The sequence below is a fragment of the Lycium ferocissimum genome, chromosome 8, assembly GCF_029784015.1.
Source record: "Lycium ferocissimum isolate CSIRO_LF1 chromosome 8, AGI_CSIRO_Lferr_CH_V1, whole genome shotgun sequence".
NCBI classification, from domain to species: domain Eukaryota; kingdom Viridiplantae; phylum Streptophyta; class Magnoliopsida; order Solanales; family Solanaceae; genus Lycium; species Lycium ferocissimum.
This window is the reverse complement of record NC_081349.1, coordinates 25,053,343-25,069,530: the sequence shown is the minus strand read 5'-3', so window position 1 is coordinate 25,069,530 and position 16,188 is coordinate 25,053,343. Positions and strand designations below refer to the sequence as shown.

The following is a 16,188-nucleotide window of genomic DNA, read 5'->3' as shown; positions in this document are numbered from 1 at the left end:
CGGCCCATTTTACGAATTTCTCTTCTTGCCCTTAGCCTTTCTCAATATCCCCACAATACCAATATCCATAAATAATATTCCTAACAACTCGGACATTAAGATTATTTTAGAACATCGTCTTGACCTTAATTTCTTACCATTATCCCACAACGTCCGAACGTACGAAATACGGGCTATAACAAAGGAGAATCACGTTATTCCTTGTAAAATATACAAACTATAAAGACCAACGAAAGTGAGTAACCAAATTAATTACGTTGGGCCTCGTGCATATAAAACAGATTAGGTGTGTTTTAAATTAGCTATCTACAGATGTATTTTATCGTATACACTCTGTTGATATGATTTCTTATGTATTTGGCTACTGTGTATTTCTAATATACTTGGCTATATAATTTGTTGATATGATTTTTGATATATATATATATATATATATATATATATAGATAGATAGATAGATAGATAGAGAGAGAGAGAGAGAGAGAGAGATGTATTTGGTTGTATTGTTATGTATTTAGCTCTATTTGTTTTTCATATAATACAAGATTGAGCCTTCAAATACAGTCAAATACTTATCAATAAATATGTATTTAGATGTATTTTCTCAATTTTTTTTGATACACTTCATGAGTAAGCATATTAAATAGAGTATGTGTGGTTGAACTTAGCTATATATAGATGAATTGGGGTTACGATTATTTATGCCGAACCCGAACCCGAACCCGAATCCCATAATTTCAAAATTTTACTCCCGAATACCGTACCAACCACCGAATCCCGAATTATAGAAATTCCCAGTTCGGTTCGGTAATTCGGGTTACGATTATTTATGCCCAGCCCTACTTACATGAACACTAAAATCTTTGACGAACTAAAGGGGAAACTAACAGAACGACAGTATCAACTGTTTGCCGAAACTTGCTTTGGAAAAATCCTCCGTATGCCGCATTGTCGTGTTCACGGCGATGTTCAGTGTTTCACGGTGAATTGAATCGGAAAGCACCCCGATGCACTTCTATAGAATTACACCGAGCGGAAGATAGAAGCCGAGGTGATAAGCGATAACGACGCACCAATAAAGTTAGATTAGGCTAACTATAGATTTTCATACAAATAAACAATCAACGTTAATTAGTTTTTTATATTTTAGATTGTAATAAAGATGATGACTGTTTAATATCCTTTAGCGTGTTTGGTAGAAAAAATACATGTATGTTCTGGTATCTAAATATTATTATTTTCTGTGTTTAGTAGCTACATTTTGTTGTCTCTCTATTATGAATAGACTATCCATATTTTGAGGATTACATGTTGCCTTTAAAGAGTTATTGTATTTCAGTCAGTCAGATATACACTGTATCTGTCTGTATTTTTAAAATTTTGTATTACACTTCTATATTTAACTTGTGTTTACGATGAATTCCGTATTAACTCAAATCACTACCAACTATGTTGTCATATCCATCTAATAATTCACCAACTAATACATTAGATTTGATGCCTATACTTTGTAAAAAATATATTCAAATGTATTTATGTTCAGTTAACGGTGAATTATTCTAACAAAACATGCCATAAAGTAATTCAATGTATTTAAATTTAATTCCTTTATTCAAAACGTGTAAGTATGGAAAGAGAGGAGATACGCGTGAAGTAATGGGACTGATATCGGTAGGCGTGATTTCTAGGAGATTTTATTTTGTTTGCCTTTTTTTAAAAAAAAAGTCACTCCATGTTTTGTGCCTATTCTACCTCTCATAAAAGTTGGATACAACAGACTTGTCCAGTTAGATACACACAAATACAATACCCATAACTGGAAAAAGTAGCTACGGATGTTACAACGCTCCAAAATATAGCTATTTATGTAAGTTACCCATAAATAAAACGGAAAAGGGCCAAATATACCATGCACTATTGGAAATGGGTCAAATATACCCCTCGTTAAACTTTAGGTCCAAATATACCCCTGGCATTGTACTATTAGTTCAAATATACCCCTCCTTCATTAAAGTTATCCAAGGTGGACAACCAATCCTACGTGACATGCCACCTCAGCACCTCTAACCCATTTTACGCCTCCCCTCTATTTGTTCTTCCACCACTAAAACTTCCTTCTCCTTCACCATCAATGCTACCATTACTGTCACTAAAGGCGGATATGGAGGAAGGAATGAACCATCTTCTACAATATTTAAGAAAGTTTCTTATATATGAAAACAAAAGGAGAAAAGTGAGTATTGCCGGAATTTGGTGGGAAAAAAGAGAGCCAAAATCACAACAATTAACAATAAAAATTCATCTCAGAGTTTGGCCCATGTGCAATTGTGGTCCATTGGATTTAGAAAAACATCACTATTTTGAAATGGCAACGGCGAAATTAACTAAAGACGATACCCTGAAAACAAAATTATTTGCTAATTATTTTTATGTACATTTAAGACTATATGAGAAAATCTCATGTGATTCTAAAGGAATTAACCCGCTTTAGTTAACTCTACATGATCTTTGACTCTAGCAATTAACCCGTTCAAAGTTGCCGAACCGTACACTGCAGCGAGCCTCCTCGATAAATGATAAATTGCGAATGACATTTGGAGAACAGAATATAAAGAAGGAGGCTCATGAAATAGTATTGTAGAAGTTGGTTCATTCCTACCTCAATGTCCAACTTTAGTGGCGGTAATTGTGGCAATGATGCTGGAGGGGAATGAAATTTTAGTAGTGGAACAACAAATAAAGGAGAGCGGTAAAATGAGTTAGGGGTGCTGAGGTGGCAAATCGCGTGGCATCCACCTCATCAAATGTCAGTGTCACGTAAGATTGGATGTCCACCTTGTACAACTTTAATGGAGTAGAGGTATATTTGAACCAACATTCTAACGACAGGGGTATATTTGGACCTAAAGTATAGTGAGGGGTATTTTTGGCCCTTTTCCGTAAATAAAATGATAATTTTACTATATCAACCGCAATTATTACAAGTCATCTAAATGTTGGGAAATGAATTGAAAATAATTAGTACTTAAAAATAATGGTAAAATAGGTATAAGATGGTGAATAATCTCCTGGTTTTCTAAACTAGACAAGTAAAAGTGAAAATTTATTTTTAATATAATAAACAAGTGGATGAAGAAAGTTTTATACTATGATACTTAGGTATTAGTTGAATACATTCAAGTATATAATTTATAATGTTATCACAATGATATTCAATATATAATTTATACTTGAATGTATTCAACTAATACCTTCAACCACTGCGCTCGTGAACCACGAGGGAAAGTTCTCCTCGTACAACTCACTCCTTATTTTGAACTGTTCTTTTTTAAATTTATTTATTTAATTCCACTAAGGAGTCTTTTATTATAATAAATGTTGTACAAAAAGGAAAAAAGAAAATTTGGACATAATTGAGTATACCTTGAGTAACCCTTTTTGAAGTGGTTCTGCCAGCCATTAGAACTAAAAAAGGAGCTTCTTCGACCAAACCCTACTATTTGCTTAAAATTGCAAAAATGGAAGAAGGTATTAAACAAGAACACATATACCACAACAAAAAAACTACCCAAAAACTTACCTATTTGTGTGCAACAACTAATTAAGCAAACCAAATCATGCGATGATTGTGGAGCGAGATAATGGAGAGAAATACGGTGAATTAAGATTGAGAAAGAAAGAGAGAGAAAAGTGTTCGAAAATTAGTGGAATTGAGATACAGAGCCGTATTAGACGTGATGGTAGTAAAGTAACCGTATGTTAGGGTATTAGCTACAAGCGGTAATTTAGATACCCATTGTAGTTACGTATTATAATTTAATTAAAGTGTAGTTATTATATTTAAATACCTCTTATAACTAGCTACAACATGTAAAAATTCTTTTATTTATTTGTCCTTGTGAGTATGCTAAGTCAAACATGTACAAGTACATAGGGAATATTTTAGAGAAAAGAACATAACTAGGCAATAGTTAAAGAATAATTGCATAACCGTAGCCAGGTTATTTAGTTTCCATTTCATAGCAACAAAATATTAAACTTTCAAATGAAAATCCCTATAACCGTAGCAAAGGATTATTCACGTTCAACTAAATTATAGGGATTTTCTTTTGAAAGTTTAATATTTAATTGCTATGAAATGGAAACTAAATAACCTTGCTACGGTTATGAAATTATTCTCTAACTATTGCCTAGTTATGTTCTTTTCCTAATATTTTAAGGAGCGAATTTCACTCAGAGGGCCAAAGGGAGTCGAATGGCCTTAGGCCCAAGAAGACTGATCAGCCCAACAAACATTCTACTTGGGTCATTTGCAATTTTGTCCATATTATGTGTTGGTCTTTAACTTTTTACCTTCAAATGGACTGGTATTTAATTTTTCCCTTCAAAATCGAACTTATGCCTAGAAGGGCAAAAGTTACACATTATAATATTCATAATTTATGCCCGCGTCTTTAAATAATTTATGCCCGCTAGGCATAAGTTCAATTTGAAGGACAAGATTAAAAACCAGTCCATTTGAAGTGCAAAAATTAAAGACGAGTCCATTTGAAGGGAATACCGTGCAATTACTTCATTTAACCTCGCTTCGTTGCCCCATACTTCATCTTCTATTTGCTGGCCTTATCTTGAGGTGATTTTTAATTTTTGTCCCTCAAATCGCCGGTCTTTAAATTTTGTCCATTCGACACTTTAAGTAATAAAAAAATGACGAAATTATCTATGACATAAAAAAAACCAAAAAAAGAAATTCGAATCCATGACCTAATTTCGCAAGGCAAGGTTTCATAGAAACTTTGCGTATTCGGGAAAAGTTACATTAAAACTATGCTTGTCCCAAGATAGTTCTTCAGGATAAATTAATTTCTACAGAACTATGATGGACAAGGCATAGTTTCTATGTAACTTTACCCGGATAGATATAGTTTCTATAAACTTATGCCGGATAACTTAATTTCTACAGTTATCTGCCGGACAAGGCATAGTTTTTATGAATTCTTGTCTTGTGAAATTATTTTTATTTTACTCTGTTGGGGTTGGAACCCAGAATCTCTAGTTTCATAGACCAGCGAATAAGGGTTCTTTGGCCCACAAATTTTCATTAAATAAGAAGTAGGGGCCAAAATTAAAGACCAATGATTTGAAGGGCAAAAGACCAGTCCATATGAAGGGCCAAAAAAAAAAAATAAAAAAAAATAGAGTTCTATTTGCTGCTTATGTACCCTGACAATTTAATACTTCCAACTACGTAAGTTTTCTTTTCTCGAAAATTATCTCTTTAAAGTACTGTAATAATAATATGTTTAGCTCCTCAAATAATTAAGGAATTTTTTTTTCCTGAAAAAAATGGAAATAGTATTAGGCCTCACTTATATCTTACGCAAAGATGAAGGCAAATCCACCACTTTTGTATTTCGAATCATCATTTCTCGAGCATGCTAGTAAAATCCTTTTACTAGCTCTTTACTACTAGATTTATTAAAAGATGCATGTCTCTTTAAAAGTAGAAAGGAGATTGGGTTATAGCTAAGCTAGTGTCAACATGCAAGAACAAGGAAAATTAGGTGTACAACCTAAATAAATTTAATTCGGACATATCTTAGATTTCTGGTTTAACGTTATAGATATATGTGCATGATTAATTTACTAAAATTATATTCTTATTGTACAATTATTACAAAAGAGATTGTAATTTAAATAACCATATCTTATAGATCCATTCTTCATAATTTGAGTACCATAGCCAATATTAGAATTGATCCAGGAACCCATTTAGGATTCTAGCTTGTCACCGGGTGCCAAATTTACTTCTTTGAACATATGTTAAAATTTCTTTCTTGTTAAATGTTGGAGGAAAACGAAAAATTTGCCATATCATAAAAAGTACAGTATTTTTTTCTAGAGGCCCAAATTCTGTACCTTGCTTTGTTAAGATATAATTTAAAAAATTGAATTCTATTGTACCACCAAATGATGTGGTGCAGCGGATGCAGCTGCTCTTCCCTTAATCAGAGATCTCGCGTTCGAGTCCTGGTTATGAAAAAATTCTTGGTATGGAGCACTTCCCCCCAAATGGGGCCCTACGCTGCAATCCGGATAGTCGAGCTTCAATACGGATACCGGACATAGGATACCAAATAAAAAAATTAGAATTCTGTTGTAATTAGATAAGAGTACTAGGACCAGGGGTGATCAAGATACAGTTAATTTTTTGAGAACTTGGAGTTTCTTTAGTGTACCAGTGGGTCCCAATCTTTTTACCATGAAATAATGAAAATATTAATGAAGATTCAGGAAATTAATTTGGCTAATATTGACTTATCAGATTTGTTTAGATTTTCACCCTCAAATTTTACTTTAAAAATCAAACTCCCTCCTCAACTTTGAACAATAGTTATTCTCCCCCTTTTTTCCTATTTTATCCTTACATTTACTTTGTCTTCTTTTTTTTTTTTTTTTTACTTCTTAAAACTCTGATTTTTATCTCTTTAATCTATGCAACAAATTTCCTATAAAAAAATAAATATTATTTTAGAGAAGGAAAAAGAAAAGTGAGAAATACTAGTTGAATATACAACTTAATATCGTTCTATAATGAAATAAATGAGAAGAATAAGATTTTTTTATTAATAATAATCAAAACTCTAATATCTATTTATATAAGTAAAAATAACAAGTAATAATAATTTTATAAATATATTTTTATATTAATAGAAATAGAGGTGCATTCTATAACAATTCCTAAAAGATTTTTTTATTGTTATAAATGAATTTTAAATTATAATTTAAAATGTTCCATTAATGACAATCAAAATTTCTTTATATATTGACAATAGAGAAAAAGAGGGAAATGAATCTAAAATATACATATACATATATATGTAAAAAATAACAGGTCATGTGTGTTTGTGTGTGTATACACATGCATGGACATATATATAATATACACTTAATGCATATAATATAAAATATCAATCATAAAAGGTAACATTTGATTTTGTAATAAATTCATAAACGGATTATTCTACTTATAATATGAATTTAAATAAAAATTTATAAATACTAGGTTTAAAAAATAAATTTCATATAATATTAAAAGGTATGACATAGATGGAGAATTGAAAATGTCAAGTGTAAAATAGACATTGCATTGGATAAAGGGGTGTGTGTGTTGGGGGGGGGGGGGGGGTGGGGGGTGGGGGGAATATCTATTGTTCTGAGGGGGAGCAAAATTGAAAATGATTTTCACCAGATTTGTTTAAGATACAAAGGCCTGCTTCACAGATAGAAACAATAATAGTGAGATATCATATTGTAGCCCGACAATTTCTCTCTGGTACTCAAGTCAGTAGTAAATATTTAAATTATAACAAAATTAAAGAATTAAAGGAAATAAGCATAGCAAAGAAATGAATATGCTCAAGATTCTGAAACTAGTTTAATTTCCCAATTGAGCATGGTATGGTGATTATTCTGGCGTTATTTCTGAATGCAAGTTCCTCTTGTTTAGGATGACAAGGTCGTATTCAGGGAAGAGAACAAAGTGGCCGACATACTTGCTATTTATCTTTTTTTTTTTTTGGTAATAATAAAAGATAGCAAGTTAGAAAATGCAATATCTACTATATATATATATATATATATATATATATATAAAAGACAATTTAACTTATATAACAGTGTCCTTCGATGGCTAGATTTGGATAAACCGCTTGCGTCCCCTAACTTCATCCCTAGAAAAGTGGGTTCCCCAGAGAGTTTTATGCGGAACCCAAAACAATATTTCTAAAACCAAAAATTTATAAACTCAAAATTCTACTTCCGTGTCTGCTTTCATAATCATAAATGTACAAGAAATAAGGGGGACAATTTAAAATTATAGTATCTATCTCCAGCTCATTTTATGCTGGTTATATAGGGTAAAGTAGGTGTCCTCATTCATATCTGTTCAACTAAGTTCTAGCTAGGTGCAGAAATTCATTCCATTTTCAATTATTGTCCTTCATTCAGAGTGACCTAATTAACCATAAATATTACACCGTACATACTCCAGCTTTAAGGTCAGTCTGACCCATTTGCTATGGTCCGGAGAGGCAGATCAGCTAAGTTGTTGAAAGGGGAATAAATTCTGCTCCGAAAAATTATACCGTGCAAATCGGATAATTGTAATCTATTTTGATCGTATAGGTTGTTCACGAATCCTTTTAAAATAAGAATTTCTGCACCTTCATTCTAATATAAAGTGATGGAATTTGTTATCCCGTATAAAGGGTGAAATAGCTAATATATGTGGGATATCGTTGTCTATCTCATTCCACCAACCAAATTACACCTAATTAGTGTTTCAAGAGAAAAGTTTACTAAGTTCTTCAATAGTATATGACCACGAGGTTTTTCTACTACAGGGCGCGATTATCATTTTTCCATTACTCAAGTCATTCAAAAGACCCGCACTATATATCATTGACGATGATGGGAAGTCTTAACAGTGAGCAGCTACTTAAAATATTAGTACTATACTAGTTAGTTAATTATCTTTTCCTTTCGGGTCTTATCAAACTATCCAGCTGTACTTTTTAGCTCTCATTGTATATGATTATAAAAAAAAAAGAGGAAGAATATAAGGAGAGTGTCACGACCCAAATCTGACACTCAGGCCGTGATCGGGCACCTGTCGAGCTTTTACCCATAAGGCGAACCCTCTAAGCTAATCATGCGAAAATTAACGAATAAAATGAATAATACGTAAAGTCTCATAATATAAAGAAAAGTGCGGAAACGAAATACAAATACTGAGTCTTGCCCATAAATCCCATAAAATGTCTAAATCATGGAACTACTAGTCTGAATATAAAAGTACGAGACGTAGCTCGGAACACTGCTAAGTCAACTAAAGAAGAAGAGGCCGCCATGATCTAATGGTGGCTCACCTCGACTGAACTGGACTGAACGAAGCTGGAATGAATCAAGTATTGGCTACCTGGTCACCGTTAACCACACCTGCACACACACAACATCAACAAGCGTGAGTCTAAAAAGATCCAGCAAGATCATCGACACTCTCAGCTTACCCCTGGGGCAAGTCTTTGAAATCCCTGATAATGCATAAAAGCAATTACACAGTACAAGTATATCAAATATATACAAACACTGAATCTAAAGCTGAAATCATGAAGCATAAACAAGAAAAACATGAAATACTCTAAATCTGAATCTATGCTCACGGGACATAGTACGTATTTATCTATGTCTTATCCCGTTTTTCGGAGAGGGCATTATTTACCCCCATCTTACCCGGACGAGCAATACATGAAATACACTGAATCTGAATGTATGATCATGGGACATAGTACGTATTTGTCTATGTCTTACCCCCGTCTTCCGAGAGGGCATTATTTACCCCCATCTTACCGGACGAGCAATAGATGCACTACATTGAATCTATGCTCACCGGACATAGTACGTATTTGTCTATGTCTTACCCCGTCTTCCGAGAGGGCATTATTTACCCCCATCTTACCCGACGAGCAATACATGAAATACACTGAATCTGAATGTATGCTCCCGGGACATAGTACGTATTTGTCTATGTCTTACCCCGTCTTCTGGAGAGGGTATTATTTACCCCCATCTTACCTGGACGAGCAATAGATGCACTACACTGAATCTGAATCTATGCTCACGGGACATAGTACGTATTTGTCTATGTCTTACCCCGTCTTCCGGAGAGGGCATTATTTACCCCCATCTTACCCGGGTCACTTAAGATTCTAGCATCTATCTCTCACTGAACATCAATGGGACCTACGAAAATGTGCCCCTCTGAAGATACGATAAGTGGAACATACATCCAATCAATACCACTTCTAAACTTTACATTTATATAAATAATATCTATTTAAGCGAACTTACGCTAAAGGACTCATACGGTCATTACTTTAGAAACTTGGAAATTATCCAATTTAGATTATGCTTGTCCACTCACACGAACTAAACGGTTTAAATGAATACATACAACACAAACCATATGCTTTTTATGAAAAGCAAGCAAACTAAGAGTTTAAGCCTCACTTGCCTTATAACCGGAACGCAACTCTCTTGAAATGTCAAATCCTTCAAACAATCTTCAATAGCCTCAATCTATTCAATACCATAAACAAATAGTCCAAATTAGCCTAGGAAAACTAATCTTATAATTTTAGGTTAGAACTAAATCTCAACATTCTATACTTTGATTTCATAATTCTTTTAAAAAGTGAAAATTGTATCTCAATACTAATTTGTCTCAAATTATAACACCTTTCTGTTAAGATTCAACTCTACCGAAACAATAATCAAAATGGACAATGATGTTGCTACTGCGTACAAAAGTTCCGGAGGTACTACAGTTAAACATTACCTAACTATTTTCTTCTTTTACAGGATATAATTGTAGTCTACCTAAATTGACTCATTGCTCAAGAAAAGAATAAATTTTGATTGAGATCCATACCTGGAATTAAAGAAACCAATAGAAACTATGACGGTTTGCTCCACTTCGCACGACTACAGTGCTTTCCTCTAACTCAGTGAAATATAACTTACAGATAACTAAGGCTTGGGTGAATATTATATAAAACGGGTGGGCCCATTACTAGTGAATTCTCATGCTATTCACTCAAAGGCATCTATGGGCTACTTGTCACTCTCTTGAATAAATCCCAAAAGCCCACATTTAGTAATATGGAACAAAATAAAGACGGGCCCACTAGAACAATTGTCACCTTGCTAATAATCTACTTTACTGCTGTATCTATGCATTCATGCCTCTTGCTATAAAAAAAAAATTAGATATGTGTCAAATCTTAATCCCTACTAAAGTTATATCCTAGCCTAGCCTATAATTTATATGACAAACACTACTGTACCTCTGCAAGTATTTACAAGGTATATGTCACTATGTGAACCATTAAACTAACTAAACTCTATAATTAATAACACACATAACCACTATAAGAATAATATCGAGTTGTTACAGAGAGGCAAGAGGAGTATGATAACATCTACTTCTTTGGGTATCTACACCTCATTTCTCCTTTACTGCTTATATTGGAATATATTGCCCTTTCTTCTTGAGTGTAATAAATTACTAGCCAACAAATCCGGAATCCCTACCCCACACAGAGTAAATTCCAATAAAATATTGGTCTTTCATATGGACATAACGTACATACATACTGAATTACTACTAGGTTAGAGTAAATTAAATAATAAGTGCTGGTAATTTTTTATCAAGAGTCTATGTACTTAGCTTGGATATAAGTATAAGTTGATCAACCTAATTTGGTAGTACTTATGGTAAAACATCAAAAGTGCTGATAATTAAGTCAAGTGTTTAATTAAGGGTGCTTGGATAAATATACAAATTGGTCAAGCTAACTTATAGATATACTGTTACTAAAGTATTTGATAAACATTAAAATAATCACAAGTCAAGTGCTTAATTATAAGTCATCAGTCGAAAAACATAAGTTGATCAACCCCTTAATTACTTTTCAAATAGTATATATATACTTTTGGTGCAATCAGGATTTTTATTATTTTATTTCTGATATTATCTTTTGTAATATTCCAATAATACCCTTCTCAAAACAAAAGACCTAACACACATATACATTCTCTCTCTCTCCCTTCCATGTTTGTCATTCATCCTATTCCCTTAAAGATAAAATTACTAACTTATACTTTTCATAAAAGGTTTAAGGCATTTTACCCCTTTTCACGGAATAAATGTTTATACATACTAATTATATCGGGAAAAGGGTCAAATTTACCCTCCAAGTATGGTTTATAGTTTATGACATTTCAATTTTAGGATGGAAAGTTCACAGTATTTGAATATATCATTTATACAAATTAAGTGAATTTCTTAACATAAATTTACAGCTACGTACTGAATTCTGCCGAATCTGTAATTTCCGTCCTTGGTGACATGCAAAACTCTTAAGAACCAAATTCCAAGAAAGAAAATTGTTTAGCTCTCTTTCGTGACGTTTAGGGGTAAAGCATTTCGTATGAGAGGCGAAAAATGTCTAAAAACAGAGAAAATGTCTGCATTTTGTTTCAAGGTCAAGTAGACGTTTAATATAAAGCTAGGTTAACTTCGTGTATAAATATACTGAGAGAGATATACATAGTAAAAGTTAAAGTACTAAGTAGGTGACATTAAAACTCTTAAGGTTCATATACCAAATTCCAAGAAAGAAAATTGTTTAGCTCTCTTTCGTGACGTTTAGGGGTAAAGCATTTCGTATGAGAGGCGAAAAATGTCTAAAAACAGAGAAAATGTCTGCATTTTGTTTCAAGGTCAAGTAGACGTTTAATATAAAGCTAGGTTAACATAATGTTTCTTGTCAAGTATAAATATACTGAGAATACAAAGAGATATAAGTTAAAGTACTAAGTAGAGTAAAAAACCTGTACATAAATAAATTTTAAATCACCTTAGTATAAGAGAAATACAGGTTCATATACCAAATGTGGCACTTTTCAATCATTTTTTAATCACCTTGTCAGCTAACTATATGTTGACTTGGTTTCATCGCGTGTTTATGTTTTTGTATTTTAACCCTGTTTAGTGGAAAATTCTGAATTTTCTACTGTATGGGCATTTTTTTTAATTATATGGTACCACCATAGTTGCCTCAACTTTATTTCACATACAGGAAAACATACATTCTCATTTGTAACATAACATACAATTAGGCTAATTAACTACAAATAGAAAAAGGAAAACGACATGCATGCAAAGCAAAGAACACACTGAAAGATCTTCAATTCAACAAATTAAACTAATTAACTTCATGCATTATTCAAAGACTAGAGCTTGACAACATCTGGAATATCAACAGGGTATCTGTCAATGCAATCAGCCCATGGATTATGATCATTTACTGGAGTTTTGATTGTTCTATTACACTTCCAAACCGCACTGTTACACTTGAATCCACTCCCAAATGCAATCTGCCAAATCCTGTCACCTGTCGAGACATAATATATATGTAATAATTAAGTAATTGAAACCATACTTTTTTTTTTTTTTTTGTAACTGTTTAAATTTTAAATAATGTGGTCACGTAATTCAACATTACCTTTCTTCATTCTCCCCTTTGCCTCAAGATAACTCATCTCGTACCACAGCGACGATGATGATGTGTTCCCGAACCGATAAAGCGTCATCCTCGAGGCCTCCACATGCTCCGCCGATAGCTGCAGGCTGTTCTGCAACTCATCTATCACCGCCCTGTTGGACAAACAACATAAATTCATCCAAGTACATGAATTAACTACTTAGTTCGTGTGTTACGTGTTGTGAATATAATTAGGTAACTAAAAATGTCCTCTCTCTAACAACTTAAACTTCTAAATGAGATGGTCATCACACATTTTAACATTGCATCAGAGCAGTGAAAAATTATTAGTTCGAGTCTCATCACCACCCATTATCAAAAAGAAATTTTCACGTTTGACCAATTAAACCAGACCTGCGTGTGAGAGGGATGTTGACAACATAATGAAGTATACAAAAGTATTTTTAATTATAATAAACCAATTAGGAAAAGTATAACGAAAAAAATACTTTCTTGACGTGTCTTGAACAAAATTCTAGTAATTTCAAGAAGTAAAGAAGAATACCTTCCTCCGGCGTGTATACAAAAGTGCTCAAATGCTAGTTTAAAGTCCGGAATATAGGGTTTCAACTTGACCTTAAACAATTTCCGGCAAATGAGCGTAAGAATGAAAAGAAGTTGTTCCGAAGCGGGTAGAACAAGTGGTCCAATTGTTGTAATATTAGATTTCAATGCTTCTCCAGCAACTTGCATGAGATCTACACACAAATTTATACCAACTTTTCCTTCTGGATCTTCTTGTTGTTGTACACATCTAAAAGATTTATCATCAGCTCCTTTGTGAGTTCTCACAATGTGTGCGAGCCGGTACTTGGCCCGGGCCCGGTCCGATTTTCGGTTAGACAAAAGTATGGCTGCTCCTCCCATTCTGAATAGGCAATTTGGTAACAACATCGACCTCTCTTTACCTAAAGTAGAAGAAAATCGGTGAAATGGACGTTCAATCAGCTCAACAAAGATATTTTAAAATATGATCATTTAAAACTCGACTAAAAAATAAAAAATAAAAACTATTAATAACTTGATAATGATCAAAACTAGGTAAATTGAAAGATATATAACAGGTTAAACAGACGTTTAATCAGCTCAACATCGATATTTCAAAATATATTTTAATATCGTTTAGATCTCAAGAAATATGTTTTAATTGTAACTTAGATAATGATCAAAACTTCTATATCATTAGAAACCCATCATTTCTTGGGAGAGCCTGTTTAATTTTTTTTCAAATTTAATATGTTCAATTTATTGATTTTTAAAAAAAAAATTGAGGATATGTCATCTTTTTTCAAACTTTAATTAATGTATAGGCGTTGGTCTAGTCCCACTCTACTCTTTGTATTTTTCTATTTCTTTAATGCAAGTATGTATGTCTCATTTTACAGAGGCGAATTCAGAATTCAAATTTATGAATTTTGGGATGTCACCAGATCCGCTGATCATTTGAGTTGATGGACTCAAAATTTAAAAATTTGTACATGATTTAACACATATATATGATTTGAGCCAAATTAAGCTACTAGGTTTGCCGAACCAATAACTTCTATGTAATGTGCATCCACCCCTTTGTTTTATGTGTCATTATTTTTTCTTATTAGTTTGTTTTGAAAAGAGGGACACATTCTTTTGTATTGGAAAATAATTTATTTAAATTTCTCATTTTACAACCCCCCACCCCCCCCCCCCCCCCCCCCCCTCCCACAATGACATATTCTTATAACACTAGAAGTTTCATTGTAGGTATAAGACGACAAGTTTCAATAGTCAGACCTCTTAATATCAGCCATTCTCTCTAACAACATTTCACTATAATGATTAAGTTTTTTTTTTTTTTTTTTTTTTTTTTGGGACAAACGGCATTTGTTATAGAGAGGTTTGAGTGTACATAAGTTAGAATGGAGGAGGGAGTAACTTATTTTTTCTTTTAAAGGATCTCTCTAACCTAAATAAGCATTCGGGGAGAGAATCTCTGTGCTAATAACCACAGCATTTGAATTAGGGTATATTTGCAGAATATCACGAGCTAAATCAATGGATATTACGCCAGCACTGCATCCCATTCCAGATAAATTAAAACTCTTTATATTACTCCTCAGCTTATACTTGTTTATCACCATAGCGGAAAGTGAAGGGGTTGGCGAAAAGAGGCTACAATTTAAAACAAGAACATCAATGTCTTTAGGTTTTAGCCCCGTTTTCTCCAAAAGTGAATCCATAGCCGAAAAAATAACAAGCTCGGCTTCTTCTCTAGCCAAATCCATAGTAGGGGTTGGTGGAATATAATGCATGGCTGGTGGTAAAGCAGTTTCTTCTCCAAGACCTGAACGTTCAAGGATTTTCATCTGAAAACGCACGCTTTTGGGCTCAGTTCCCAAGACAAAGTGCGAGTGTTCCAGAAAAGCTGCGAATGGGATGCGACATGTGATAGGAGGGCGAAAACATGCGTAATCCACTAAGTATATGGTTCTTGGACGTGACATGATGTAACAAGTTGTTACATAAATTATGAGGAACAATGAACAAATGATGTGAATTGAAGTGAGGGAAAGAGAGTTGTAAAAGTTGAGGAGTTCATTTGGATTTGATTGAAGAATTTGAAGTAAAATTGTAAGCATAATGGGTACTAGCATGAATGTTAAAATGTTGTTCACTAGGTATTGGTACCCTAATTTAACATACTTTAGTTTCACTGAATGAGAATAATCTGGGGATTTTTCAGGCATTTTTGGAATAAATAGAAAGATTATTTTTTTCTTAGTAATTTTTTCTGGAAGATGGAAGAAATAATAGGTATGTTTCACTACAAATGGTTAGAGGAATATATAGAGTGGAGAATTGAATGATATGGCAATTGGCAGATGCCATAATTTAATGATAGCCAATTTTTATGTGGTACACTTGGCGAGCGATCACGAGTGCAGTTGGAGTCCGGAACCAAAATGATCCAATAAAAAATCAATTGAACCAAAATATTCTAAGAAAAAAAAGGGACACTAAATTACCTTTAACGCACCTTTTT

General features: G+C 33.2%; 1 protein-coding gene across 1 annotated transcript; it reads right to left on the bottom strand.

Annotated features, from left to right (window-relative positions):
- Nucleotides 1–12,816: 12,816 nt before the first annotated feature.
- LOC132067682 (3-ketoacyl-CoA synthase 6-like) lies at nt 12,817–15,969 on the bottom strand. Its single transcript, XM_059460986.1, has 4 exons — nt 15,112–15,969; nt 13,675–14,077; nt 13,131–13,282; nt 12,817–13,019 (listed from the first exon to the last, which is right to left on the bottom strand). Exons 1-4 carry the CDS (start codon nt 15,890–15,892, stop codon nt 12,859–12,861), a joined length of 1,497 nt encoding a protein of 498 aa, XP_059316969.1. The 5' UTR covers nt 15,893–15,969; the 3' UTR covers nt 12,817–12,858.
- Between the last annotated feature and the right edge of the window lie 219 nt (nt 15,970–16,188).